At 38.8% G+C, this 22,404-nt stretch overlaps 1 protein-coding gene across 4 annotated transcripts in view; it reads right to left on the reverse strand.

The window, feature by feature from the left end:
• exoc6b (exocyst complex component 6B) overlaps positions 1 to 22,404 on the reverse strand; it is a 121,254-nt gene that overhangs the window by 85,690 nt on the left and 13,160 nt on the right. For all 4 annotated transcript variants that reach the window (XR_008600536.1, XM_023297830.3, XM_023297832.3 and 1 more), the window contains exons 5-8: positions 22,190 to 22,235; positions 20,366 to 20,570; positions 7,224 to 7,397; positions 194 to 262 (exon numbers count right to left, since the gene is read on the reverse strand). Coding sequence is in view for 3 of the 4 variants with exons in the window: in XM_023297830.3 (XP_023153598.1) it covers positions 194 to 262; positions 7,224 to 7,397; positions 20,366 to 20,570; positions 22,190 to 22,235 (494 nt within the window). In the remaining variant the exon portion in view is untranslated. The remainder of the gene's footprint in view (positions 1 to 193; positions 263 to 7,223; positions 7,398 to 20,365; positions 20,571 to 22,189; positions 22,236 to 22,404) is intronic.

Below are 22,404 nucleotides of genomic sequence, written 5' to 3' on the forward strand. Positions count from 1 at the left end.
TCAGGATGAAAATTCTCCGGCATAAAGTTATTCCATTAACGGGGAATTAAGCTAATATCACACAGGTTAGCAGTGATTTATAACGGAAGGAAGGAACTGATAATCAAAACAAGGTCTCTAAACCTCCTCTCCTGGAGGAAACTGGAGAAACATCACCGCTAAAAGACAGAAATAAGAAGGAGGATGAACTCACCAGCACAGTGTAGATATGGAGACAGCGGTAAACTGGAGAGAAATCCACCAAATCCTGAGCTCCTGGAACCTGCAGAGATCAACAGTTTGTCCAGTCAGATTACATCTGAACACCAACGAACACATGATTTTCAAACGTAAGTGTTTCATAATAAAGAGTGTCCCTAAAGTCTGGACACAGGAAATCTAATTAACTAGAATGTTTTAACTCCACAGATTAATTATTAGTTTGTCAAAGAAGAAAGAGTTGAACTGGAACTTCTCAGTGACGTGAAGGATGGATATATGGAAGGATCCAAGGAGGATTCCACTTGGCTTTTCCACGGTGGTGAAGGTGGTTAAAAAGTTTAAAGAAACCGGGAGTGTCACGGACAAACCCCGATCTGGACAACTAAATGTACCAGCTGAAACTAAAGGATTGGTCACTAAGGCTAAGATTGATACCCTACTCACCCTACTAACCCTAATCCTACTAGCCCTAATCCTACTAACCCTAACTCAAACACTACTAACCTACTAACACCAACCCTACTACCCACTAAACCAAGCCCTACTAACCCTACTAACCCTACTAACACCAACCCTACTAAACCCACTAATCCAAACCATACTAACCCTGCTAACCCAAGCCCTACTAACCCTACGAACACCAACCCTACTAAACCCACTAACCCAAATCCTACTAGCCCTAATCCTACTAACCCTAACTCAAACACTACTAACCTACTAACACCAACCCTACTACCCACTAAACCAAGCCCTACTAACCCTACTAACCCTACTAACACCAACCCTACTAAACCCACTAACCCAAACCCTACTAACCCTACTAACCTAAACCCTACTAACCCTACCAACCCCAACCCGATCTTTCCATATGTCCATCCTTCACATCCACTGAAAAGTACCAGTTCAGTGCAACAAAAATCATAGTTAATGAGATTTCCTTTGTGTCCAGACTTTAGGGACACCTCATATAATCTCCATTACAATTTTGTTTTCCCCTTATATTAAATACGGCTATACCCGTGTTTAAATTCCCATGTGAGAAAACGACCCCTGTATTTCATTAAGGCAATAACTAACTATTGAAAGAAAATTTCTTATCTTAAACTTATCTGGAGAATTTTTAACTGATCGGTCTCACCATAAACCTTGCTAGTTGCTTGCTAAACTCCCACAATGCTCTCTGCTTTAACATGAACTGTAGTCTGAGTGACGCCTCCTCTGGTCTCTACAGTATTAAACAGTACGAGGCTTCACCTGGTGGAACAACCAGGAACTACAGTTGATCTACAACACTAGAAGTGTCAAATAAAACTGTATCTTGTAGCAGCAGATAGAAAATGATATATGACTCGGATTGCAGGCAAATATAACTTGATTGATTGAAGCTGACATCCCTATTTTCATCTCTAAAAGCAACAGAAACAAAGTGAGGAAGGACGGACAGCGTTATTCTCTCTCAGTAGCTTCTTTTCTTACCATCTAACTAGGGTTGTCACGATTTCAATTTTTTGAGCCACGATTATTGTGGAAGGAAATATTGCGATTTTACGATTATTCACGATTATCGACATTATGAAAGAAAAAAACCCAGTGTTTGTATTTAAATAAACTCTTTAATAATACTTAAACTTTTAAACATTCACTGTTCTTATAAAATAAAATAAATTGTTCCAACACGTCTTTGTAGTAAATAAAAGTGCAAATTGCATTACAAAACAGTCATTAACTTGAGGAACTTAAAGGCTTCTTTAGCTGCTATCATTAAAACAAAAGTTAGTGAGTAAATTCTAGTAAGTTCTAGTGAAGTGCCTCTTTGAGACTTTTATGTATTATGGAATGTTGCAATTTAATGTATGGTTGATAACGTAGTGTTTACTTTGTAAATCAAACAAAACAAAAAGACATAAAAAGAATACATTTAAAGATTCTAAAAACACTTCATCTTAAGCTTTAAATAATCCTCCACAATTTTAGACAATATAACTACAGAAAAAAGGATAAATGGGAGTCTTATTTATTTTTACTAAAACGTTTATATAAACAATTCACCACAAATTTTACAACAATTAATCAAAACACCCGGATCATTTCCCAGGGAAAACTCTAGAGTCTGACAGGAGGTCCAGGCAGACAGACAGCCTCCCTGTCCTGGAGGTTACTGTCTCCTCCACGACCACTGTCAGCGGGCAGCGGGGCTTCCCGGACCACACTCCCTGCTGAGGGGACCGGGCCGACAGCATCTTCGGAGGAGGGCACGGGCTTCCGGAGCCAAAACAACCGGCGGGTCGGGAGAAATTACAATAAAATATAGTAAAAATACAATTAAAATAAAATATAGTAAAAATTCAGTAAAAATATAGTAAAAATACAATAAAAATATAGTAAAATATATTAAAAATACAGTAAAAATGTCGTAAAAATACACTAAAACTATACACTACCGTTCAAAAGTTTGGGGTCATCTGGACAATTCCATGTTTTCCATGGACGCAGGAAAGCGGACGCAGGAGAGCAGCCCGGCTGCGACGGGTGGGGAACGGGAGCGCAGGAGGGAACCGGAGCTCCCGACCCGCCGGTTGTTTTGGCTCCGGGAGGAAACTCGGGGCGCGGGGGGTCCTCGGGGCGGCCCGGCCGCCGGACCGCTGACTTCGGAACCGACAGTTACCGCGCGTGCGGCGGACAGTCCCATCTTGGCAACCTCATTGCGCACAGCGGCCACAATATTAGGGACACTTCGAGTAAAGAATCTGTCATAACTGATCATATAATTCTCTCTCTCTCTGTGTGTGTGTGTGTGTGTGTGTGTGTGTGTGTGTGTGTGTGTGTGTGTGTGTGTGCGCGCAGTGATGCCGATTAGACAGGAGCGCGCACAGGCCAAGGAGCCACTCTCTCTCCACTCTCCACTCAGCGCAGCTCACGCTTCTTGCATTGCACCTCTCGCGAGGCTTTTCTACGGATAATCGTGGTTGTGAAAAACGTGACGAATATCTATTTATAATCGTGGTTATTGTAAAACCGGTTAACCTTGACAACCCTACATCTAACATCCCTCATTGACCTGCTTCCTCCCTGCCCACATCCTCTGTCCTTCAGAGAACAACACAGTGGCAGTTTACCCATTTTCACAAAGACACTCAGTGAAAAACCACGCGACCTCCTGCCCTCTGGAAAGTTTTCTGACTGTAAAAATCACTGGAGGTGCAGCACAATGCCGGCTTTGATGTACCAACCACAAACAATAAGAGAACACAGCTAAACACAGAGGTGGAGAGAGGACAGAAAAAAAAAACAAGCAGGTACACTACCGTTCAATAGTTTGGGGTCACTTATTATTGAAAGAAAAGCATTTTTTTTCAACGAAGATAGCATTAAATGGAATGATAAATCCAGTGCAGATATTGTTAATGTGGTAAATGACTATTCTAGCTGGAAACAGCTGATTTTTAATGGAATATCTCCATAGGGGTACAGAGGAACATTTCCAGCAAGCATCACTCCTGTGTTCTAATGCTACATTGTGTTAGCTAATGGTGTTGAAAGGCTCATTGATGATTAGAAAACCCTTGTGCAGTTATTTTAGCACATGGATAAAAGTGGGAGTTTAATGGAAGACATGGAATTGTCCGGATGACCCCAAACTTTTGAACGGTAGTGTATAGTTTTAGTGTATTTTTACGACATTTTTACTGTATTTTTAATATATTTTACTATATTTTTATTGTATTTTTACTATATTTTTACGATATTTTTACTGAATTTTTACTATATTTTATTTTAATTGTATTTTTACTATATTTTATTGTAATTTTACTGTATTTATACTATATATTACTGTATTTTTACTACATTTTTATTGTATTTTTATTGCATATCTGCTATATTTTATTGTATTTTTTTGTATTTTTACAACATTTTTAATGTATTATTACTATATTTTTTACTGTATTTTCACTATGTTTTAACTGTATTTTTACTATATTTTTTTCTATATTTTTACTACATTTTTACTATATTTTTACTGTGTTTTATTGTATTTTATTACACTACTGTTAAAAAGTTTGGGTCACTTAGAAATGTCTAATGGAGAAATGGAGATTTAATGGAAAACATGGAATTGCCTGGGTGACCCAAAACTTTTCAATGGTAGTGTAGAAGTAATTTAAAGTTTAAAGAATGATAACTAAAGAAAGATAGAAGAAAGGAAAGAAGAGATATGGAAGTGAGAAAGGAAAGACGGCAAAGGAGAAAGTAGGATAAGAGTTAAAGAAAAGACATAAAACAGTGAAGTAAAGGATCAGAGGTGAAGAAAATAAAAGAACAAAGAGAAATACAGTAAGACAGGAGGATGACAGTAAATGAAGGGTCAGGGATGGTGTGAGGAGGCTGGATGCCAGTGGTTGGCATCTTCGCAGTCATCGGCGCCAACGTGGTCGTAACCCTGGCGACCGCGGGGTCAGGCCTTTGTTCGAGCCAAGGTCTTCCCGTGAAGAAGGTTGAGTCGGGTTTACAGGACGTAAATAAGCCGAGGGGACCTTAAAACAGAATGGCAGCACAGGGGTGACAAGTTCAGCTCCATTCTCTTCCACTTCATTGTGCTTCGCTTTCCTTGAGCCAGAACAAAAAGGAACTTTGATCCCGCGAGGGATGATTTCAAGAGTTCAGTGTCAAAACACTTTGTGTCCGTTTCACAATCATGACACCGTTTCCACGAGTTCATCATCTGAACTTTTGTCTCCAAACTCCAGAGACAATCACATGAGGGTCATGTCATGAAAAAAATCCACCAGTCCTCCCTGACCTCCTCAGAATCAACAGATCTCTATCTACAGTAGCTTTCTTTTATTTAATGAAACAATAAGCAAATTCTACTGATGTCAAAGGCCTGAAAGGTTGGTGAAATGTCGACCAAAGACTATGTTTTTAGTAGGAAATATGCATCCAGCCAATATATACACTTAGAGGACCTTTCTGGGGCCAGAATTCTGCACATCTTCCACTATGAAAGGACAATAATCATTCAGTACAAATGTTTTTGACACTTCTAAGTCTTTTACAACAAATTTCAAGCTATTTTGGACAAATTGAGTAATTTGTAACAGGGTTCAAGTAAAAATATTTAAGACTAGAACCTTGTCTTGCCATACTCGCCAAACATCAAATTCTACTGATGTTAGAGCCTCAAAATTTGGTAAAATGTCGATCAAAGACTGGATTTTAGTAGAAATATGGATCCATCCATTAAAGTCCTAAAAGTTCCTGTAAGTGTATATATAATACACTTTCAGGAACTTCTAGGGACCATAACACCATCCTCATTTGGTAATTTTGCACTACTTTCGATTATGAAAGGCAAATAATTATTCAGTATAGTCGTTTTTGACACTTTAAAGTCACTGAGGACAAATTTCACATTGTTTTGGACATATTTTGAGTCTTTTTTAACACATTTCAAGTAATGCCATACCTGCCAAATATCAAATTCTACTGATGCTAGAGCCTCAAAAGTTGGTAAAATGTTGATCAAAGACTGTATTTTTAGTAGAAACATGGATCATCCATATATATATATATATATATATATATATATATATATATATATATATATATATATACACTTACAGGAATGTTCAGGGGCCATGATATCACCTTCATTTGATGATTTTGCACTATTTTCCATTTTGAAAGGCAAACAATTATTCAGTATAGATGTTTTTGACAATTTTAAGTCATTACGGACAAATTTCAAGTCATTTTGGACATATTTTGAGTTATTTTTAACAGGCTTCAAGTAAAAAAAATATTCAAGACTAGAATCTTTTCTTGCCATACCTGCCAAATATCAAATTCTACTGATGTTAGAGCCGCAAAAGTTGGTGAAATGTCGATCAAAGACTGTATTTTAGTAGAAAACATGATCCATCCATAGATATGTTCTCACAGGAAGTTTCTGGGGACACAATACTCCATTGAAAGTTTTGCATTTTTCCGTCATGTTCAAGTGGTTAATAATTTAAAAACTGTCCTCTGCTGGATCCATTCATTTATCTGGATCTGTTGGAAACTATTCTGTCTGTGTCCTCACCAAATAACAAATAAATAACAAAATCTGAGACGGTGTAGAAACACTGCCGTCTGAAATAAGACAAACTGACCGATTTCAGACATCTTTAAAACCTTCCTCATGTGGTGTAACAACTTTTCAGAGAGACGTTAGCACAGTAACCGTAGACGGTTTTAAAAAGATGATCCACCATCACGGAGCTGCCAAACCAGAGCTGAATAAAAAAGTAAAGTTAAAGCAGAGCTGTCAAAGTGGAATATTGCGCAGCTACAACAGACTTGTAGTCCAGCTGGACAGTGGAGCTCTACTTTTGACTAAAAAGTTGCCGTTTGCTGACAGCATTTCTTCCTGATGATCATACAAGTAAGAAGATCATGAGATGAGAGATGTTTTGGCTGTTTGGAGCCTCAATGAAAGCCATCCAGTCTGTACAAACACAGACAATGTGGTGAAAATGGTGAACGAGTGGACCTGGCTGCAGGTGATAAGTTGGTACAGTTGCATGCAAAATGATTCAACCCCCTGACATTTTTGACATTCTGGCTAAACATTGAGTAATACTCCCCCTAGAGAGGAGATGAAAGGAAATGGGTCCAAGAAGATCTCCAAGCTCTAGAATGTTCCCAGAGATGCTGTTGGAACCCAGATCCTTTCTAGCAACTGTCTCCTCTCTAAACTTCAGGACATGTCTCTGGTCTGAACCATGGTGCTGCTAGAGGCGTGTGGGGAGGATTGACCCAAACTGAACCCATTTTATAGACGTGAGTATTACTCAATGTTCAGCATGTGTCACACGGTGAATTTACCTCAAAGAGTTGGACTTCAGTTATCTGTGTTTACCTAGCATTGTTTATAGGGGGTGGAATCATTCTGCTGTATATTTATGTTGGCAGTAAAACTGAATCCTATGATGTAACTTCAGTATTTTCATGTGTTTGTGTTGTGACTGCAGCTTCCTCACTTCCTCCTCCTCCTCTTCGTCGACATCCAGAATGCCGGAGTCCTGTTCTGACGACGGGCTGCCACCCTGACCGTCGCTCTCCGTTCCCGCCGCCGCCTCCCTCCTGCTGCGTCGGCCAATCAGAGCCCTTGGCTGGGGGGAGACGGAGCTGTCCAATGAGCGCTGCAGCTGGGCCTGGTGGACAAAACAGAAAAACACATCAGAAAGGTCCGATTAAACTCTATTCTCTCCTTTGATTTCAGTTATTTCCTACATTTCCCAGAGGCCTTTTCTTGTACAAGGGGGAACTCGATGCATTTAGTTTTTTGGCTCCACTTCACAGCAAAACAATGGAAGCTCTTTGATTCTGAGGGTCTGACACCAAAACCAGATGTGAGTCGATTTCACTGATACACCATCAGACTCCACCGAGACTCATAGGAATAAAAATACTGCCGAACACAATAGGGATACAGGAATGTGAGCAGCTTCCGGTGGAAACAAAGGGTTAATGCCGTATCACTGTTTTTAGGACAGTTTGGGGAAAAACTCGCGGATGGTGTTATGAGGTCACCTCAGAGACGCTCCTGGTCCCGGTAAAAACATCCTTGGAAATGACCTATAAAAGTGATTTACCAAAGCAGCTAAGAATACAAGTCAGGAAGGGAAGAGCCGGACGGATGAAGAGTCAATGAAACCCAAAACAAAGCACATAAAATTAGTGCTGAGATAGAGACGTCCATGTTTGTTAACTCTCTGAACACCAGAACCCTCCAACAGGTCTGAAGGAAAATAAACCGCCAAAATGACACCATTTCTCAGAAACAGGAACAACAGAACAAAATGGCAGATTTTCTACTTTCAAACAGTCCTTGAATACATTGAGAAAATAAACACAAACCATTGTGAAATTTCATCAAAATCCGCAAAATAAAAATCAAGCGTTTCAACCAGATTCTATAATTTGATTAATAAAATAAATGCAGCAAGGCTCAAAAACAACATAAAGAACAGCAAGTTGTTGAAAGATAGATCCACCATGGTGAAACATCTTTCTACAGCTGACATAAAGGGACGAGAGAAAAGGTTTGTAGAGGCTGTATATATGGAAATTAGATAAATATCTGGACCAGGTGGAGCATCCATTTTTTTTACAATGCTGGTGACACCAAGCTATAACCTCGATATTAACACACAAGAGAGTCATAAACCTGCATATTAACACGTCAATGTATAAAATAAACTGGATAGTAATACACAAAAGTGTCAAAAACGTGGATATTAACACACAAACATGTAAATAACCAGGATATAAATGCACAAAAGTATCAAAAACCCGGATAATAACACATAAAAGTATAAATAATGTGGATATTAAAGCACAAAGGTATCAAAAACCTGGATACTAACACATACAAGTTTGAATAACCTGGACATTAACACTCAAAAGTATAAATAAATTGGATATTAATGCACAAAAGTATGAAAAACCTGGATATTAAAACTCAAAAGTATAAAGAAATTGGATATTTATGCATAAAAGTATCAAAAACCTGGATATTAACACAGAAAAGTTGGAATAACCAGGATATTAATGCACAAAGTGTCAAAAACCTTAATATCAACATACAAAAGCATACACAATCTGGATAATAGTGCACAAAAATGTCCAAAAATGTGGGTAAGAGTTGACGTAGATGGAAAAAAAATGACCACAAAGAGACAAAACTGTCACAAAACAACAAAAACAAAGAGACAGGAGCAAAAAAAAAACCACCCAGAAACTCCCAACACAAATCCACTTAAGTCGTCTTATGTAGCAGATATTTGGTTCTTACTTCCCAACATCCCCTCATTCTAAAGACAGTGGCACAGACACAATCAGAAATGGAAAGATTCCCCACAGAACAATGAGGATTGTGGTGGAATATCTAATTCAAACTGTTCGGGGAGTGTTGTGGGAAACGATGGATCCCTCTGGGGCAGCGTTGGTCAGGAATACTAAAAATAATAATGATAAAAACAGGAAGTTTTGGGTTGAAATTAATGGAAGCTTGTATCCAAAACAAACGAAAACAAGCTGGTTGAGTGCAGAGATGGTTGATTCTTAGTTGGGGTCAAGAGTGCCATCTTACACTGAATCTTTATCTTTGTCTTCACGGTTCTGGTCCACCATTAACTCTTTCTCACGCCAAAACCTTTCTGTGGGAAAACCCGCTGAGATGTGAGTGCATCTTTCCACCCACGCCCAGATCCTCCTCGGCTCCTTTTGAAAATCTAGGCTTCCTTCGCCTGCCGGCGCCAGCATGTAGCCCGTCTCAACGCCTAAATCTGTCGTCAACAAACACGTCCAGCCTTGACCAGAGCCGTTAGCCATGATGAGAAAAGCCGGTGTGCACAGGAGGGTGGATCGGCAACAGACCCGGAAGAACCCGAGATCAGTGGTGTTGAGGAACACAATGCCATCTTTGATCTGATGCCCACATACATAGAAGACCAATGACTCATAGAAGACAAACAAAGTCTGTGGAAAGTCTCCGTCCTGTCCGTGAAGGCCAGTGGGGATGAATCTCTGGACTGATTTGGAGAAGGAACAACAATCCCCCGCCAATGAGTGTTTTCAGTAGGCTATTTCACTTTCAATTGTTCCAAAACATAACTGAAAATTTGGCCAAAATAATGCTAACTTGTCCAAAATGATTGAAAAATACTCAAAAATGAGTCCAAATTTGTCCGACATGACCGGAACTCAACCAAAACGATGAAAAAACACTAGTCCAAAATGACTTAAACTGGGTCAGTTCTTAAAACTGTATACAGACAAACCCTGAGTTTGTAGAGGTTGTAAAAATGAAACTATTCATATACAAAATGGGTCAAAATTTGCCCAAAATGATTGGGAAACTTGGTCACGATGACAATCGGGTCCACAACTACCATGAGAAGAAAATCAAATGACCACAAAGAGATACGAAACAACTGAAACAGACAGAAAACAACAAAACAAAGACAAAAAATGACCAAAACGATACAAACAACACAAGTGAGACAAAAAGGAAACAAAACAACAAAAACAAGAAACAACGACAAAAACATGAAACAAACGACAAAAGTCAGACAAAAAAAAGACAAAAAACAACATAAGACAAAATATTTCAAAAATGAGACACAAAACGACAAAAGAACAATGAACAATCTAGTATTTTACTTTCTGATCCAAACAACTTGTCATGGTCTAGAAATTATTTTAAATTTATAGTTTTACTAATTTACAATCTGCAGTTAATGTCTTCTCTGTAATTTTTACACTTTGAGGGCCGGATTGGACCCTCTGGAGGACCACTTTTGGCCCACGGGCCTCATGTTTGGCACCCCCGCTCTACATAGAAGCAAGTGAGAAAAGAGTGGCCTCTCTGATGGACAACGAACAACAACTTTTCTAAACTTTACATCAACTTAAAATACAGAAAGAGTGACAGAATAATCAGCGACAAACTGAAGTCTGTTCACATGCTAATGAACATAACTGGTCCTCAACAGACGGACATGACTGATGTAGAAAAGCATCTCTCCTAAAGCTGCAGGTCCAGACGTCAGCATCTACGTCAACTAACCACACTCAGGCAGGTGTATCTGAGCCACAACACCCTCATCCCACCATTCAGCCCCACAGATCAACAATACCAGGTCCTGCTGCACACACAACCCTTTCTGACCACGGCTTTTGTTGCCATTTTCTTCCGAGATGCCATTTGGGGCTCGAAGCACAAGTGCAGGAATGTGCGTCACTTCTTCCACAGAAACCCCATGGGAACCAGGAGACGGTAGAGGAGGGAAATATGGGAACAAAGACCCAGGATGGAGAAGGTGGTGAAGAGATGAAAAGAACATGGACAAGGCAGAGAGGTGAGAACTATAAAATGATGATGAATCAGTGACACAAATAATTATCATATAAAGACACAAAATGACAAGAGATGTGCAAAATAACTACAAAAAATTGCAAAATGACCACAAAGACACCTAAAATTATCCCAAACAGACTGAAAACTGACAAAAAAAGGCACAAAATGGCCACAAAACAACTAAAATGTCTGTAAAACAATCTGAAAATGACCAAAAAATAAACAAAAAGACCAGGTCATGTGATTTGGAATAAACATCCCATGGATTTCAAAAGACCCTCAGTAATTTATCGACCCAAATATTCCTCCAATCATCCAACAGTCCGCTGCTGCCACACCACAGGGGTAAATAAGAGCTGCACTAACTCTAAGCTGCCTTCTGCATGTTTGCGGCTCCAGACTGGAAACTGACAAAGATTGAAAGTGAAAGAGTAAAGTTGAAATGATCTCTTTGTTGACAAGTGGTTTCAACTGGCTGTTTTTTGTGGGGAAAAAGACCAATCTGAGAAAAAATAGCATCTGTGTTGTTTTCTGTGAAAGAAATCAAAGAGACAGCACCGTGTAAATGTCTTAAACATGACTGTAAATGTAAAATTAAAGACTGTCGGTAGAAAATTTCCTGCCATCGTTTGGAAAAATGTGTTTGTGCAGCCAAAGGACAACAGATTCACAAGCTTAAATCATCTGCTGAGACTCTTTAAAGTGGAGCCAACGGAGGCATGTTTAACTGACTTTACGTGAAAATTTCAGATTGTGTGTTTATTCTTACTCAACTTGACCGACTGACTCTGCAACTAAATCCGTGGCTTCAATGTAAAGAGATGCTTTAGGTTTCAAGACAGATTAAAAAGGAGAATCCAAGAAGTTAGAGTGATGTTCTAAAGGTGCTAATTCACTAATCTACAACCAACAAGAGGCAGAAAATAAACACAAAAAGACAACTGAACTATTATTAGTTTATTATCAAAAACATTATTAAAAACAATGAAGTGTAGTTTATACAGGGCGTTGTGGGGGCTTAATTAGCAACAGGCCACCATGACTAAGACTGCCGTGGAAGTTAATGACCGCCAACCAGAGCTCATTTACTGCACAATGCAAATAGAGGAGGTCCTGGACTTACACCAGAGTTCCGTTCCTACGGTGTGACTTAAGTTGATTTTCAATGTGAGTCGGAACTCTGGTGAAAATGTAAACAAAGCTGTTACATGCATCACGATATCGATCAGTTTACATATATTTGTACAACTACAGTAACGACAAACAGTCATTAGCTCACACTGAAACACAACTAGGTAGGAAAATACCGGCGAAAATGTAAACTGTAAGTCTGACTTATGCTGGGAGCCATAATGAAGTTAGAGAATGTAGCATAATCCAATGTGACGCCAAATGGAAACAAAGCTGTCTTATAGCGACGCGTGACGACTGTACATACAGTATTCATCCACTCCACTCACCAACTAGTTCCACTGAGCCAGTTCCGACGTAACGATGTAACGCTGTACGTTAAACCGAGGACCTCCTGCATGACGTTAGTTACTCGGCTGTAGGAATGCTGTCCTATTCAGCTCCTGCTTATCTTAAACACAAGCTGTGATCAGAGGTCATTAGCGCCCACAGTAATCTCTGTCATGGTGCCCGTTACTAGCTTAACTCTCACACTGCTCTCTGCTTCCAAAATGAACTGTCGTCTGAGTGTCGCCTCCAGCACGAGGCTCCACCTGGTGGAACAACCAGTTACTACAGCTGACCTACAACACATTTACTGACACGCATGACCACCTTCTTTTGCCGTATCTTTTATCAGTTACATTATAAACGACAATTAATCGATTAATTAATGTCATGAACGTCTCTAATGCAGACAGAACAGGATTACTGAGACTCACCGGGAATTAAAGTTTAATTTGTTGCTAACAGCTGTTTGCAAGAGCTTTTCCTCCGAGTTGATTAAATACCAGCAGCAGGATCCATCTGAGCATGTCCAAAGAGTGTGGATTATTAAAAGCAATAAACTGATTAATTATTAACATCACAAGCCTGTTAGAGTTAATCCCACCTGAGGGGTAAGTTGGAACATTTCAGTCCTGCTGCTTTCAGTGTAATTGTACCAAAAAGTTCAGTCCTAGAAATGAACTTACAGAAATGTGTATGTTGGATATATAAAAACACACTTTAGTTAACTGAAAAACTACATTAACTATTTAGCCAAAACCTAAACGTGTTGGGTTGTTCTGCTATTGAAAGAACTGTTCTGATATCAACACTATGGAATAAGTGTGGTTTATATTTTGCATTTTACTGCACCTACTGTATGAGCATGTGACAAATAAAAACTCCTGAATCTCTTGAATCTTGGCATTTGCTCCGGCATTGAAAAACCATCCAGACTGTACAGTTCAGCTGTAAAGTATAAAAATCAGTTTGGCTCTCTGTGTGGACAAATACTTGGTATTAAATGATCAGGATCGGGGGAAAAGCTGACTGGGACATCCCTACAATAGATCACTTTTTGGCAGGCAGGAATACTGGCGTCTGACGGCAGTGAACTGTGGAGCATTATTCGGCAGACGACACACACCCAGCCGGTGACACAGCAGCCTTTATTTTGGTTTTCCTCGTGATGGTTCAATACACCGACGCAGCGTGTGCGCTCGCCACCCTAGCTGCACGCACACGCATGTGTGTGTTCAGTAACTAGATACAGGTAATCAATCTTCCTCCACTTCACAGCAGCAGCAGTCTGTTTCCCATTAGCCAGCAGCAGAGTGTGGAACTACCGAATCCACAGGAGAAGAAGCTCCACTCAAAGAGAAACAATGGAGGAGGCCGATGGAAAGATGAGGAGATGGAAAGAGTGGAGGACAGAAGGACTTCTTCACAGAAACGTGATGTGAAAGAAGGAAATGACAAACGACACGGAGACTTTAGAAAGAATGACGAGTCAGGCTCAGACGTCCTCGCCTCTTTCTTCAGAACTGAGCTAAAATCTGCTCAGATACAGATTTAGAGTTGCATTTTTAGGCTTTTATAGAAGATGTTCACCTGTTTTAAAGTTAAAGAACTCATTATTTTCCTCATATTGCACAACATTAGCGGCTCTCCTCAGCTTTTGTCTCTTTAATACCCTTCTTCTGAAGATCCAGAAACTAAATGTTTTGATATTATTAGAAAATGATTTAGTCACAGAAGCAATCATATCTAGAAGATAAGACTATTGGAGAAAACAAAACTAATCTGGTGTCAGTTTTTATCAGAACTCAGATGTGTTTTTCCTCCTAAATGTCACGTGTCTATCTGCTGGACTGATGAAGTTCTCATGATCAGAAATGATGGAAGAAGTCCATTAAAAATTGACTTTTTCCATCATTTCTAAGCCTCATGACTTCATCACTGGTGATAAATCTGGACCCACCTCTATGGACTTCAAGGGCTTGTAACTCTGAAAACATTCATAGTACGAAGGTAGAACTCTGATCATTAATAAAATTACTGGAGATGAAGACCCAGATGATTCTTTGTGGGAAGTTTGCATCTTTCAGTAGAAATTTTGTGTCTTTTTGTGGTATTTTTACCTCTTTCTGTGGTGATTTTGTGTTTCTTTGTGGTAATACTGGTCCTTTTTGGTCTCTTTTTGTGGCAAACTTATCTCTTTATGGTAATTTTCCAGCTTTTTCAGTTAATTTCGTTGTAGTTTTTACCAGAACTCAAATGTGTTTTTCCTCCTAAATGTCATGGTTTTATCTGCTGGACTGCTTAAGTTCTGAGGCTCAGAAATGATGGAAAAAGTCCATTAAAAATGATAAATCTGGACCAACCTCTACGTACTTCAAGGACCTGGAACTCTGGAAATATTCATAGTATTAAAGTAAAACTTTGCATGGCTTCATTAAATATACTGAAGTTATGTATTACAAAGTTCTAAATGACTGAAAAGTTGTTCTTTCTTGAACTTTCCATTTTCCCTCCATCTACGCCGTCCTCTCTCCTCTCATTGGTCATAATTTCCGCCTCGTCTTGTTTCTATACCTCTGAATCTCCTATACTCTTCTTCTTCTTCTTCACCATCTTCTCCCCCTCCTCCTCCTCCATGGGCATGTGGCAGCAGACAATAGCTCCATTGTGAGGCCTTCAGTCTCCTCCATCTCCTCCTCCTCTTTCCCCAGATCTATTTATTTTCACATCCCCGGTGGAGGCAGCTGTAACGCCGGCCGGCTACAGAGTCGGAGCTAATTTGGAACAGAGCGCAGCAGAGAGACACACAGTCTGACAGGAAAAATGAAGCCCAACAAGCTGGAGGGGTGAAGGGGGGACAAAGGAGGACTTCTAATGTGTTCATCTACGTTGGTTCAGTCACAGTGAGGCTTCAGATGGAGCCAAACACTCGGTACAACAACATAATCCTGGTATCAGTATCAGCCCCGCTGGACCGCTGGGGCTTCCATAATCTCCCTTGTAATTAGTGGTTAGGGGAGTTAGCGGTTAGCTTCTTCAGGGACTGCAAGTGGATTTTCTCTGCCAGTGAGTCTCAAGCTGTGGTCCAAGGACCCCCCAGCTCCAGGTCACTGGCGGGCCGAGAGCGTTCTTATAAGGAGTGTTTTAGTGTCTGATTCTGTTACAAACTGGTCTCTGCTGGTTCACTTTCAACCAACAGCTCTTTCTAAGACGTTGCCTCATTTTGATGTTTGGATGCTGCCAACGAGTCGCTCTAAACTCTGACAGCTGTTCACACATATGATTCACATCATTCTCACTCTCAGCAAAACCTCCTCCGTGACTCGATGGAAGCCTCAACGTCCTACTGAACTAAAAGTGGTCCTTCAGTGACATCTAGAGGACAAAAACTATACTTCAAAGCATCATTACTGCAGGTTTCTATACATACACAGAGACTTATCTAGAAATAATACACCAAAAGTCCTCCCAACCTCCTCAGAATCAGATGATTTTTAGTCTACAGTAACTTTAATGTATTTAATGAAGCAAAGTTTTACCTTCATAACCTGGATGTGTTTCTGTTTTCTGATAATTCACCAAAGGAAACTTTAAAAAGGTCATTGTGGGTAAACTTTCCAGGCTCATATCAGCATGTGTGATAGGTGGTTGGTCAGAACAAGTTCTAGACAATGAAAGGAGCATTTTTACACACAGAAGATACCAGGATCATCTGATAGACACGATTAGCTCTGTGGTAAAGCTATTTACTAATACATGAACAAAAACATATTTAGTCTTTAGAACTTGTGCTAACTTTGCTTTCCAGTTCACCTTCAAAAACTTGTCCAGAAAGACAAAAAAAGACCAAAATGACCTAAGATTTGTCCAAAATCAGAAAAAATGCCAAGTGTGGTTTATAATATGTTAAAAATGTCAAAAATGACTTGAAACCTGTTCAAAATGACCTCATTCAGTTATGTAACACACTGAAGGAAAGAATGAACCAAAAACAATATGAGGTTGTTGTGTACTCTGTACATCTGACAAAACTAGAGGAAAAAACTGTCCAGCATGACGAGGAATTTGTACAATTCCACAACCAGAAGATGCATTTATGGGCTACGTTGTAGAGGGTTAGATTGTTCATTGTTCTTTTGTCGCTTTGTGTCTCGTTTTTTGGAATATTTTGTCTCGTTTTTGTTGTTTTTTTAGTCTTTTGTTGTTGGTCTCAGGTTTTGGGTCTTTTTTTGTGTCATTTATCCATTTTTGAACTGAAGAAGAACAACTGAATCATTTTATGAGAAGTTTTTATCATGTTAGACAAATTTTGAGTAATTTTGGACAAATCTGGATCAAAGTTTAGTCAACTTAGACAGGTTTTGGGTCATTTTAGACAAATCTTGAGTCACTTTTGAGAAGTTTTTGTCTTTTTAAACAGTAATTGGGTCATTTTGGAAAAATTTGGTTGAAGAAAAACTTCAAATAATTTTCTAGCGTACATTTTCTTGAAGATTCCTCTTCACTGGAGTCGTTTCAGAGAATTTCTTGATAATTTTGGACACATTTTTAGTTATTCTAGAGATGTGTTTTGTCATTTTGGACAAGAACTGAATGTTTTTGAGACATATTTGTAATTTAAATTCTAACTGATTTTAAGTTAAATTCATTTTTTTCTCACTTTGAGTTCAAGATTTCAAGTTTCCTCCTCTATCTTATCATTACAGGACAATTTCAGATGGATCATTAAAATACCTCTGATAATGGAGGAAAAAGGTCATTCCCCAAACTTAATATAAACTGACTGCGTTATTCTTTTAGTTGTTGAGCCCAAATAGCTATTTTTAGACAGAACTAAAAAATGGTCAAAAATCATAAAAGAAGGTCCAGAATGAATTAATTAGTCATTTTAAACACATTTTGTCATTTTTGACTAGTTTGAGTTATTTTTAGTGATTTTTGAGTCGTATTGGACAAGTTTGAGTCATTTTAAGCAGTTTTTGAGTAATTTTCAACAGGTTTGCCTCATTTTAAATAATTTTTGAGTTATACTGGACATGTTCCAGTTATTTAAAGCAGTTTTTGAGTTGTACTGGACAGTTTGAGTTATTTTAAGCAGTTTTTGAATAATTTTCAACAGGTTTGCCTCATTTTAAAGAATTTTTTGAGTCATATTGGAAAAGTTTGAGTCATTTTCAACAGGTCTGAGTCATTTTAAGCGATTTTTGAGTCGTATTGGACAGGTTTGAGTCATTTTCAGGGATTTTTGAGGTGTATTAGACAGGTTTGAGTCATTTTAAGGGATTTTTGAGTTGTACTGGACAGGTTTGAGTCATTCTCAGGGATTTTTGAGGCGTATTGGACAGGTTTGAGTCATTTTCAGGGATTTTTGAGTCGTATTGGACAGGTTTGAGTCATTTTAAGGGATTTTTGAGGTGTATTAGACAGGTTTGAGTCATTTTAAGGGATTTTTGAGTTGTACTGGACAGGTTTGAGTCATTTTAAGGGATTTTTGAGTTGTACTGGACAGGTTTGAGTCATTTTAAGGGATTTTTGAGGCGTATTAGACAGGTTTGAGTCATTTTAAGGGATTTTTGAGTTGTACTGGACAGGTTTGAGTCATTTTAAGGGATTTTTGAGTTGTACTGGACAGGTTTGAGTCATTTTAAGATGTTTTTGAGTCATTTTCAACAGGCTTGAATAATTTACGGTCCAAAATAACTCTGCCAATTCCACTAATCTACTGTCTTTAGTTTTCTGAACTCAAAATCATTTCATTGATGCAACTATTAATTCTTAGTTGTTGCGCCCAAATATAATATTTTAGATCCCATCCGGTTCTTTGAAAGACTTGAAATCTTAACTCAAGGTGAAAAAATAAAGTTATCAAGCCAATTTCAACTTAATCTCAGTTTTAAATCAACAGATGCAGAAGTTTGAGTTTAAATTACACACAACATTATGATGTCAATGGGCTGACTCCTACAGTTACACACCTAATTAAGTAGCGGAAATGAGAGTGTACGGCGGCGTCAGGAGACTTAAGATTCAGGTTAACGTGACGAGTGACTGTTTGCCAAACTACAAGCATTAATGAAGCAGGTCGTGATTAGAAAATACGAGCCTCCGTCCTCCCATCTGTCTGTCGTCGACGCTCCGTCCCCGTTCCCATCCCGCCCTTCGTGGAACAACATTCCCCAAATAATGGAGGCGCACAAATAAACAAGAGGCCTCGCTCTGAGCCGTGGATACCGCAAGAGAACACAAAACACACAAACAGACGCTCGTATATAACTTCCTCAGCCTTGGAAAACAGAAAAACAATGAGGTAAGTGCTGAAAGTCAGGTCTCCTTGTGTCTCCTGCAGCGCCGACATGCTTGTTTACTGGTAGAACCACAGAGAACACAGAGGCTGCTTCTGATTAACGCACAGGCATGATGAAGAACACTAAGCAAAGTGTGGCGAGGAGGCAAATGGACGAGACAGAAGTCTGTAGAGTCCTTATCGATAAAGCTGTACCATATAGGAGAGATAATCCAGAAAAATCAACCACAACCTCCTCAGAATCAGCTGGTTCTGTCTACAGGAAATTTATTTAATGAAGCAAAGTTCTACCTTCAGACTAGGAATATTTTCAGAGCTACAAGTCCTTTAAGTCCATAGAGGAGGGTCCAAATTTATGACTGATGAAGTGATGAGGATCAGAAATAATAGTAGAAGTCCATTTTTAGAAATGATGGAAAAAGTCCATTTTTAATGGACTTTTTCCATCATTTCTGAGCCTCAGAACTTTATCAGTGATAAATTTGGACCCTCCTCTATGGACTTAAAGGACTTGTAGCTCTGAAAATATTCCTAGACATCTCTAGGTAGGAGGCTACCTAGAGATGTTTTTTTGTCATTTTGGACAAGAACTAAATGATTTCGGACAAATTTGGAGTCATTTTTTGGGAAGTTTTTGTCATGTTGGACAAATTTTTTAGTAATTTTGGACAAATCTGGACAAAGGTTTTGGGTCATTTTGGACAAATCTGGTTGAGGGAAAACTTTAAATTATTTTCTAATCTGTACATTTTCTTGAAGACTCCTCTTCATTTGAGTCATTTTAGAGAAGTTTTTGATCATTTTGGACAATTTTTTTTTGATTTTAGAGATGCTTTTTGTCATTTTGGACAAGAATTGAATCAATTTTGAGAAGTTTTTGTCATGATAGACAATTTTGAGTAATTTTGGACAAATCTGGACAAAAGTTTAGTCAGCTTGGACAGGTTTTGGGTCATTTTGGACAAATCTTGAGTCACTTTGGAGAAGTTTTAGTCTTTACAAACAGTGCATTGTGGGTAAACTTTCCAGGCTCATATCAGCATGTATGATAGGTGGTTGGTCAGAACAAGATGAAGAAACTTTTGTCCAAATTTGTCCAGAATCACTCAAAATTTGTCTAACATGATGAAAAAATGTCTCACAAATGACTCCAAATTTGTCCAAAATCATTCAGTTCTTGTCCAAAATGACAAAAAAAAAAACCATCTCTAAAATGACTAAAAATAGAGATAAACTCGCAAAATCTAATGATTCCCTTCGAGCAGGTGCTAAACTGCAGCCTTATATTGCAGCGAGCAGGTCATTAAAGTTGCACAACAGGTGTTCAGGTGTGATTACTGTGGGAAAACAAATTTGGCAAGAGACCAAAAGGTGACAGAAAGCTTGTTGAAATCTCCAAATGTAGATCCATGTTCTTTCTATCAACACAACAAAGTTTTCAGAGACCTTCAGGTTCTGTCTCGTTTTGTCGGTGAATTCGTTCAAATTGTTCGTACCTGTCTGATGGCCGTCTCTCCGATCTTGTCCGAGTGTTTGCGGATGCTCTCCAGGAAGTCTCTGAGCTGCGCCATGGCCGTGTCCCGGATCTGAATCCTCAGCTTGGGGATGTTCTCTGCCATGATGGAGCAGAACCGGTACTGACCGGCCCGGGGAAGACACGTCTGCTCCAGCTGCTCCAGAGTGCATAGGGCAGGGTAGTACCTGCAGGAAAACACAACACGGGTTTATTCATTTAATCATTCAGACGCATTTTAGACTTCTGACCAACCACCCATAACACATGCTGATATGAGCCTTCAAAGTTTACCCAAAAAAAGCAAAAACTTCTCCAAAGTGACTCAAGATTTGTCCAAAATGACCCAAAACCTGTCCAAGCTGATTAACTTTGGTCCAGATTTGTCCAAAATCACTCAAAATTTGTCTAACATGACAAAAACATCTCTAAAATGACTCAAGTGAAGAGGAGTCTTCAAGAAAAAGTACATATTGGAGAATTTTCAGTTTTCTCTCATCCAAATTTGTCCAAAATGAGAAAATTCTTGTTTAAAAAGACTAAAACTTCTCCAAAGCGACTCAAAATGATCAGAAACCTGTCCAAACTGACTAAACTTTTGCCCAGATTTGTCCAAAAAATTACTCAAAATTTGTCCCACATGACAAAAACATTTCAAAAATCACAAAAAAAAATGTCCAAAATGACTAAAAATGTGTTCAGAATGATCATAAATTTCTCTGAAATGACTCAAGTAAAGAGGAGTCTTCAAGAAAATGTACATATTGGAAAAAATATTTTAAGTTTTCCCTCAACCAAATTTGTCTAAAATGACCCAATTCTTGTGTAAAAACACAAAAATTTCTCTAAAGTGATTCAGAAATTGAAGGGTGGAGCTAAATCTGGAGTTTCTGCAGCTCCTGTAGCTTCGTAGAACTGAATCAGTGAGTTTCTGGTTACAGGAGGAGATGATAACTAAACTAACAGACACACTGTCATAAACCGGCCGTCAGAAACACACAAAGATAAACACACCTAGAAGCACACAAAGAAATAAACGTTTGGCTTCACAACACTTCCCTCAGACTGACCTCTGGCTGCTCTCTGCGATTCCAGCAGAAATAGAAAAACACACAAACAAACGACTAATTTATGACCAACCAGACTCCCTGCAGGTCAGACTGAGGGCAGTTAGAAGCTGCACAGTGCTGTGGCTCCACCTGGTGGACGGGAGGTGAACTACTACTGGAACTGCCTCAGTAACCACATATTTCATCTAAAAAAAAAAAGCTGATTTTTAATAGAAGTTCAGACCCATCATGTCTGATTGGCTTCAAACTTTTTCATCACAAAATACAGAAATTTAAAATTGTGTCTTTTAAGGTTTATATTTAATGATCAAATGCTTTATACAACAAAACATTTGTTAAAGCAGCCCCTCGATACACTTTCAGGTTTTTTCGAACACTGAAATTTAAGTAGTGCCTCATTTTTGTCCTTTTGTTGTCTTGTTTCTGTTATTTTCTGTTGTTTTGGTCTTTTTGTTTCTCATTTTTGTCAGTGTCTCATTTTTCTCATTTTATGTCTCGTTTTTGTCATTTTGTGTCTCATTTTTGTCATTTTATGTCTTGTTTTTGTCATTGTCTCATTTCTCTCATTTTATGTCTTGTATTGTGTCTCATTTGTTCATTTTGTGTCATGTCTTCTTTTTGCTGTTTTGTCAGATTATGGAAAACAAACATTTAAGGATCATTTCCCCCACAGAAAACATGACATAAAAAGAGAAGATTTTCAGACTATCTTCAGGTCAGTGGGTATAAACTCTCACCTTTTAGCTTTCATCTGCTCCTGCAGTCTGCTGTACATCTCCAGGACTGAAGGGAAGAAGATAATCAGAAATTAGTTTCAGAACAAGATGAGTGTTGGAATGAAAGGTTTGGAGGAGAGCGGCTGATCCAAATCACAGAAATAAAACTGTGTCCCATCATAGATCATAAACTGAGGCTCCTGCAGCCTGAAATTAGACAGATTCAACTTTTTAAT

The sequence above is a fragment of the Amphiprion ocellaris genome, chromosome 23 (genome assembly GCF_022539595.1).
Source record: "Amphiprion ocellaris isolate individual 3 ecotype Okinawa chromosome 23, ASM2253959v1, whole genome shotgun sequence".
Classification (NCBI taxonomy): domain Eukaryota; kingdom Metazoa; phylum Chordata; class Actinopteri; family Pomacentridae; genus Amphiprion; species Amphiprion ocellaris.